This window comes from Musa acuminata, chromosome BXJ3-3 (genome assembly GCF_036884655.1).
Source record: "Musa acuminata AAA Group cultivar baxijiao chromosome BXJ3-3, Cavendish_Baxijiao_AAA, whole genome shotgun sequence".
In the NCBI taxonomy this organism is placed as follows: domain Eukaryota; kingdom Viridiplantae; phylum Streptophyta; class Magnoliopsida; order Zingiberales; family Musaceae; genus Musa; species Musa acuminata.
In genome coordinates, this window is record NC_088351.1 from 11,586,496 (window position 1) to 11,594,882 (window position 8,387).

The 8,387-nt window shown below is 42.7% G+C and overlaps 1 protein-coding gene across 1 annotated transcript; it reads left to right on the forward strand.

The window, feature by feature from the left end:
* The first annotated feature begins 1,170 nt into the window (after positions 1 to 1,170).
* On the forward strand, positions 1,171 to 3,474 carry LOC103978301 (probable serine/threonine-protein kinase PIX13). Its single transcript, XM_009394054.3, has 6 exons — positions 1,171 to 1,320; positions 1,760 to 2,115; positions 2,195 to 2,327; positions 2,410 to 2,552; positions 2,637 to 2,760; positions 2,868 to 3,474. Exons 1-6 carry the CDS (start codon positions 1,254 to 1,256, stop codon positions 3,308 to 3,310), a joined length of 1,266 nt encoding a protein of 421 aa, XP_009392329.2. The 5' UTR covers positions 1,171 to 1,253; the 3' UTR covers positions 3,311 to 3,474.
* The last annotated feature ends 4,913 nt before the right edge of the window (positions 3,475 to 8,387 follow it).

Below are 8,387 nucleotides of genomic sequence, written 5' to 3' on the forward strand. Positions count from 1 at the left end.
CCTCCTTGCCAAGAAAAGGTCAATGTCAGGAGAGGGATTCCCGATTTGACCTCTCCGAAGTTTAAGTTAACTCAAGGTGGTATATTGGTGTTTGAGGTGTCTTTTTTTGTTAGTGGAGAGGAGATTGGCTTTTATACTTGTTTGTCGAAGGGTCGACCATATGAGGCTCGTTAATGATCTATGATACATTGGGAGGCCGACACATGCTTTTTGCGTGACACGGGCCAACCTGTATGGCTCCGTACCATGTGGCACCGCCTTGCATCATCGTGAATGGCTTGAGGTAGGGCAGCACCGCCTCGTACAGATCCAAGCGACATGTGTATGACTTTCATCGCCCTCGGTGCTAAGGTGCTTTGTCAGCGCATGCACACCACATCGGTCATAAGGAGGTTGTCGTCCATTGCAATGCAAGTCACGCCAAAATATGTCCTATTGGATAAAAAAAAACACGAAATCAACTCTAATTAGAAGGCATGACACGCCCAGTGTGTTCCCCGAACCCGAAGCATGCGAAGTATGTCTTCGGCATGGGGTTTATTATAACGTTTCTTTGATGCTCGAATCTAGAAGCAGCGAGCTTGTGAAGTCGATCACACGTATGGTCTACACGTAGAGAGTCGATACACGGCGTTTAATCGTTGTTTTGTCCGCATCTGCGGCGACCTTTCGGCCATCAAGTAAGTACCAATCGTGGCCGTATACTTGGAAGTAGACTTGAATACGGATTGACAACAGTATCAACTGGAAACTTATGCCATGAATATGAACTCGTGAATCAGTCCAAATAAGGCAGCTCTTCTGCGTATGAACATGGAAAGAGTCGCACTACATCTTCTTCTAATCTATGTTGTTCAAAGTGCCGTCGTGATTCCAAGTTCAAAGCGTTTATTTATCTTCTATGTAGATTGTTACGGTGGACGACATGAGATTGAGACGACAGCTGCCTCTTAAGCCTGCCTGCTTATCATATGAAAGCGAACGCCTGGAGTCAATCGCATGCGCCATCAACTCTGATGAGACGCGGAGAAGGGGAAAAAAAAGAGAGGAAAGGAATAACAACTTGGAAAGCCGCTGTTTTGCACGCCAGTTGGTGTCTGACAGTTGGCTGCCTTTTGCGATGACTGGTCAAAGCGGAAACGTAGACTCGATGCTGCGGGACAGCTAACTACTTATTAGTGTCTCCCGTCTCCTGTCCTACTCTCGGGAGAGAGAGAGAGAGAGAGAGGCTTCGGAAAGGCCAAGGAAGGGGAATGGGGAACTGCGTTTGGCCTTCCTCAAGATCTGCAAGTCCTGCAGATACCACACCATCCAGTCCAGGTATTGCCAGACAGAATCAATCGGCAAAGGTTCTGCGGAAGGAATCGAGATTGAATCTGTTTTTTGTTCTTTGTTGGGATCAAGTTTCGCTATACTTGGCTCATCTTTTTGCTGAAATCGCTCGAGTTTCCATCTTTACATGCGATTTGAGGATGTCTTTCGATTCGCTTTGTTTTCGCTGCTCTTTCTAGGTTCTGTTCTTCCCCTCTCCCCCTCCCTCTCACACCCCCCCCCCCCCTCCACCCTTGGCCTCTTCCATTTACAGAACGAACAGAATGATTCCGTATCCGTCAATCCAAACTGGGGCTTGGAATTTGCGGTCCAATTTTGGATTTTGACTTGGACCACATGAGCCTCTTCTGATTTCGTCAAAGATTCATTTGATTTCGTGGTTCACATGGCAGTAGCTGAAGGAGATATTCCTCTTGTGGCATCGCAGGGCGGTCGACACCCAAGACGGGCTGTAGCACCACAACCACCGGGAAGCTGTCGAGCCCCAGCAGCAGCAGCACCTTCGGGCAGTCCACCGGCAGCAGCAGCGCGAGCATTGATGAGGTGTTTCCCGATGGCCGGATCCTGGAGGCGCCCAACCTCCGGATCTTTTCCTTCGCCGAGCTGAGGACCGCCACCAGGAACTTCAAGCCGGAGATGGTTCTCGGAGAAGGCGGATTCGGGAAGGTGTACAAGGGGTGCGTGGAGGAGAAGACCCTGAACCCTGCCAAGAGCGGCGTGGGGATGGTGGTCGCCGTGAAGAAGCTGAACCCCGAGAGCATGCAAGGGCTGGAGGAATGGCAGGTGCCCTCTCTCCCCTCCCTCGCTCACTGAAACAAGCTTCCAATGCTTCCCTCTCTCACCATGTGGCTGGTGGTTGCAGTCTGAAGTAAATTTCCTGGGGAGGCTGTCACACCCAAACCTCGTCAAGCTGATGGGGTACTGCTGGGAGAAGGAGCTCCTCCTCGTGTACGAATACATGCCCAAGGGAAGCTTGGAGAACCACCTCTTCCGAAGTGAGTTCGACCCTCCATGTCCATGAGTCATTCTGTAGCTGTCATGAATCCATGTTGATCAGCATATGGTTCTTGTGCACAGGAGGAGCAGCGTTTGAGCCACTCTCTTGGAGCATAAGGCTAAAGATCGCCATTGGAGCAGCTCGAGGCCTCGCGTTCCTGCACTCTTCGGAGAAGCAGGTCATCTACCGCGACTTCAAGGCCTCCAACATCCTCCTCGACGCGGTAAGTCTCCGCCATTAGAGGGCCTCTTGCCTCCCTCTCTCGACAAGCCTTGATCGAAGTCTGCTTTCCTCATCCCTTGCGCAGAACTACAACGCCAAGCTCTCCGATTTCGGCCTCGCGAAGCATGGCCCGACCGGCAGTGACTCACATGTCACCACGCGCGTCATGGGAACCTACGGCTATGCGGCACCGGAGTACGTCGCCACTGGTACGCGTCTCGCCCCGCCCACTCATTCACGGTGTGGATTGTGAGGCTTATCATGAACAGTGATCGCATTCTACCGAGCTCATGAACTGGCTTCTTCCATGGATCAGGTCATCTGTATGTGAAGAGCGACGTGTATGGATTCGGAGTCGTGCTGCTGGAGACGCTCTCCGGCCAGAGAACACTGGACCCCAACCGGCCGAGCGGGCAGCACAACTTGGTGGACTGGGCAAGGCCGATGCTGGCCGACCGGAGGAAGCTGGCGCGACTGATGGACCCGCGGCTGGAGGGGCAGTACTCCTCCAAGGGGGCTCTGCAAGCGGCGCAGCTCACCCTGCGATGCCTCGCGGGCGACCCGAAGAGCCGCCCGTCCATGAAGGAAGTGGTGGAGACGCTGGAGCACGTCGAGGCAATAAAGAGGGGGTCGAGAGAGCCCAGAAACACCCCCCAGCGGTCGGTTGCGGCCAAGGCTCCCTGCCGCGCCCATGGCCGGGCCGCTCCGCCGCTGCACCCCGGCGGCGCCGCTGCTCGGCAGCCCCACAGCGCGAGATGACGATGATGAGTGGATAGCTTCTGCTGCTTGTAAAGGTTAGTCTTGTTTTTGTGAGTTGTAACCATAGATTGTGTTCAGGGAGTCGATGATCAAATGGAAGGCGTTTGTCATCTCTGATGTATCATAGGAACAAATAAATGGGGATTATGGAGCCATTAGATTGAGAGTGGAGGCACTCTACATATGGTAGATTTCAGACATGCAAAACTCACCCTAGAGAACCCACGAAGCCATTTTTCTTATGTTCGACTTGTAATAAATAAATACCCTTAGTTTAATCTGACATTCAAAGTGAAGTGAAGGAAGAATTGAATTATAACTAATTAATAGATAATAAAATTTTAGTTATTTTATAAAAATTAAATCATGATAAACAATATTAGAACCGACCTAATAATAACCAACATGATGAGAGATACAAATGCATATCATGGACTCCACACTATGGATCAATTATTTCATTTATTCGGATCATCACACTAAACACCTTTTTTCTTTATAGAAAAAAAGAAAATTTGAATCACTGGATTTTATAGAAAGTGATGTTCTAATGATGGGGTTGATAATTATTATCAAACAAAATTCTATATTAGATTGCAGAATCTTCAACTTTAAATGGAAACGGTTGACAAATCAATTCATAAGATTGAAACAATTTATAGGCATATGATCATACAAACATCTATACATGAAGCTGGTGAAAAATAACACATTCCATTGATACTTAATTTACAATAAACTGGTAATAATGAAACTAGTATGAAATCACCTATTGTGCATGCATTGCATAAAGAAGCCTTGGCCTTTCCAGCAGTCACAATCGTCCTGCACATAGAATATGGCATTTAGAAAACCCCACAAGTGCTAGTGGAAGAAAAGGTTCACTTCCACTAAAGATTATCTATCGATATTTCAGCACATTCTGCATTTGCAAAGAACTGTCTCCATATTGCTATTTCCTGTTCAGATAATTGATAGTGATGATTCTTGGGAGGCATGATATAAAGGTGAGAAGCCACAAAGACAAAAGGAGATGTCTCTTGAGCACTTTTAGGCAGAATGGATACTGCACACAAACTGTCTTGACATGACAAATGTGTGTGCTGGTGCATGTGTGTTTGATATGCATTATATAGATGAAAGAAGTACTATTTTATTATATATGAACTAAAATAATAATCAGTCACATTCAGAGCTTTTTCTCGATTGCATCAAGACAAAAGTGCAATGCTCGAGATATTATTTAATATTTAACTCCTCCCCCATTTAATGCATACAACTATAAAACATGCGGTTCATATTTCTATGATCTGATCCATAAGCAGAATCTTAGCAGGGAGACGAACAGACAGTCAGTCATGCATAATAGTGGAATATGTAACATTACTTCATAGAAAACTGGCCATAAGACTTGGATGAAATAAGTCGACATGAATATGATAAGACTAGGGTTTTATGATAGAAGAAACGAGAGAAAAGGGGATGATCACTTTCGGGGGATCGCCCTCTTAGGGTTTATCAAAAGATTTAATAATATTTCATTGATAGGTTAGAAAAAATAGATACATCCTTATATATATAGAGTTCCACCTATAGTTTATTAGGACTTGAATTCTTAATAATAAATAAATATTAAATAAACTCATATTCGACTCTTATCGAATTAAACAAACTCAACAAAATATTATTCAAAAGCTAAAAAAATAAAGGGATCCTAAAAATTCCTCCCCCTTCAAATCAATCTTGCCCTCAAGGCTGAGCAACATTAAACTCGGAGAGCTTCTCTTTCAGTACTTCAGTCACAGGGTATCTATGACGCATCATAACTCGTTCATCAAGTACGGTCTCCACTTCTTGATAGTATAAACAATATGTTAGCCTTTTAGTGTAGTAGTCATTGTAGTCTTCTAAAGGACCCTCTCCATCCGATAGCTAGTAATAGTTATGACCTTACTTCAACATCTTCCTTTTAGGATTACCTGCTTTCTTTTAATAAAAAACTTTATGGTTACTTTAGAAAAATTCCAAGAAACATCACCTATGGTTGATAGTCATTCAATTCCAAGTATAACTTTAAAGTTTTCCAAGGGTAGCAAAAAGAAGTCCACAAGCAACTCTTGGCCCTGTATAATCAATTTTATCTTCGAACGTTTGCTATCACAAGTTAAAATACATCGATCAATGAACTTTACTTCGAATTTGTCACAACATTCAATGTGATGGACCGATTGGTCAGCAACCTTACTATCCATAAAATTATTAATGCTATCAGTATCAATCAAAATTATAATATGCTGATGTTCTAGAGTTTCTCTAATTTTCATAGTTTGTGGGTTAGAGTAACTGGCTAATGCATGCACTATATGAATGATAGATCCAACATCTTCATCAAAACCTATATCTTCATGATCGGAGTCCACATTATTAGCTTCTGATTCCTCCATAATTGGTTCAATCATTAGAAGTTGCCTTTATTTACATCGGTGTTCCCTACTCCACTTTTCATCATAATGCTAGCACAAACCCTTCGCTGATCTTTCCTTGAGTTCTTCTCGGGTTAGTCTTTGAGTGTTATGGTTCCGGTTGGGAATAGATAGGGCGGATGGCTTACTGATTTTCTATTTGTTGTCACTTCTATTTTGATAATTTTTCTTGCTGATTTTCTCCTCATGTAAACGTGCAAATGACATTGCGACTGTCATAGTATGGGTTTGACGAGCTTTATAACTTCACACCGGATATTTGGATTAAGTCCTTCGATAAATATATTCACCAGTTGTCGTTCAGACCAATCTCTGGCTTGATTTAATAATCATTCAAATCTGCTATGATATTCTAACACTATGGAAATCTCACGAATTTTGACGATATGCCCATCAATATTCTCATATTCGAATGGTCCAAAATGAATAATAAGTCCTCTCTTGAATTGTTTCCACGAGAGAACTCATGATAAGTTTCATATCAATCATACCATTAGATTGCATCTCCATCTAGTCGGATTGAGACCATTAGATTACATCCGACCATCTAACTAGTCGGAACTTCATCTTCTCATCTTGGAAATTCCACCTTCAAGTGTAGGTAGCTTGTGTCCTGCTCTTGGTTCTTTTTTCATATGTCTCTGATAAGACCCTAGGGTTTTATCATGGAAGGAATGAGAGAAAAGGGGATGATCACTTCGAGAGGATCGACCTCCTAGGGTTGTCAAAAGACTTAATAATATTTTATTATCTATTGAAAAGAAATTGTTACATCACTATTTATAGAGTTCTACCTAGAGTCCACCAGGACTTAGACTCTTAATAATAAATAAATATTAAATAAACCTCTATCTGATTCTAACTGAACTAAACAGACTCAATAAACATTATTCAAAAGCTTACAAAATAAAAAGAATCCTAACAATTCCTCTATATTCAAATCAGTCTTGTCCTCAAGGTTGAGCAGCATCAAACTCGAGGAGTTTCTCTTTCAGTATTTCAGTCACAAGGTATCTATGGTGCATCACAACCCATTGATCGAGTAAGTATAGTCTCCACTTCTTGATAGTGTAAGCAATAGGTTAACCTTTTGGTGTTGTAGTCTTCTGAAAAACTCTCTCCATCTGATGACTAGTGACAGTTATGACCTTATTTCCATATCTTCCCTTTAGGATTACTTGCTTTCCATTAATAAAAAATTTCATGATTAGTTTAGAAAAATTCCACGAAACATCACCCAAGGTTGATAGTCATTCAATTCCGAGCACCACTTCGAAGTCTTCCAAGGATAGCAAAAAGAAGTCCATAAGCAACTCTTGGACCTACAAAATTAGTTTAATCTTTGAGCACTTGCTATCACATGTTAAAATCCGTCTATCGACGACCTTTACTTCGAATTTGTTACAATCTTTAATGTGGTAGACTAATCGGTTGGCAACCTTACTGTCCATAAAATTGTTAGTGCTACCGATATCAATCAAAACTGTAATATGTTGATGTTCCAAAGTTCCTCCAACTTTCATAGTTTGCAGGTTAGAGCAGCCGCCTAATGCATACACTGTATGTATGATAGGTCTAACATCGTCATTAGAATACATACCTTTATGATCGGAGTCTACATTGTTAGCTTCCGGTTCTGCCTCAATTGGTTCAATCATAAGAAGTTGCCCTTGTTTACATCGGTGCTCCCGACTCCACTTTTCATCACAGTGCCAGCACAAACCTTTTGCTAATCTTTCCTTGAGTTCTTCTCGGGTTAGTCTTCGAGTGTTAGGGTTCCAACTGGGAATAGATGGGGCGGGTGACTTGCTGATCATTTGTTTGTTGTCACTTCTATTTCGACGATTTTCCCTGCTAATTTTTTCCTCATGTAAACGTGCAAATGATATCGCAGCGATCATAGTACGGGGTTGACGAGCTTTGACTTCACACCGAATATTGAATTAAGTCCTTTAATAAATGTGCCCACCAGTTGTCGTTCAGATCAATCTTTGGCTTGATTTGATAATATTTCAAACCTGCTATGATATTCCAACAGTATAGAAGTCTAACGAATTTTGGCGAGCTATCCATCAACATTCTCGTATTCAAATGAGCCAAAACGAATAAGAAACCCTCTCTTGAATTGCTCCCACGAAGGAACTCCGTGGCAAGTTTCATACCAATCATACCACTGGATTGCATCTTCATTTAGTTGGATTAAGGCTATTTCTACCTTGGATTCTTCTGGGGTCTTGTGAAAGAGAAAAAAAAATTCTGATCTAGAGATCCAATTGGACGGATCCCTATCTTTCCATCTAAAAAATTCTACCTTAATGCATGAGTAGTTGTGTCATGATCTTGGGGCCCTTTTCCTATATCTTCAGATCTGTTCAACGCAGAACTTGAGTCTCCATCTTGTTAAAATTTTCAGTAGGCTCTTTTTGAAATCATTAAGTATTTCTTGTAATCGGTTCTCAATTCTGATTTCCAATGCTTCTATTTGTGCTTTCACTGAGTTATTGGTAGCCATTACATAAGACTACAAATATATAATCCCCAATTCCTATTTTTGGTGTCGGGTCAAGGGCATCAATACTGCGGTGACTAGTGGC

Excerpts from the sequence above, each read along its gene's own strand:
- LOC103978301 (XM_009394054.3), top strand. The coding sequence starts at position 1,254 with ATGGGGAACTGCGTTTGGCCTTCCTCAAGATCTGCAAGTCCTGCAGAT. Across the intron at positions 1,321-1,759 it reads TACCACACCATCCAGTCCAG|GGCGGTCGACACCCAAGACG; the intron begins GTATTGCCAGAC and ends GTGGCATCGCAG. Across the intron at positions 2,116-2,194 it reads AAGGGCTGGAGGAATGGCAG|TCTGAAGTAAATTTCCTGGG; the intron begins GTGCCCTCTCTC and ends TGGTGGTTGCAG.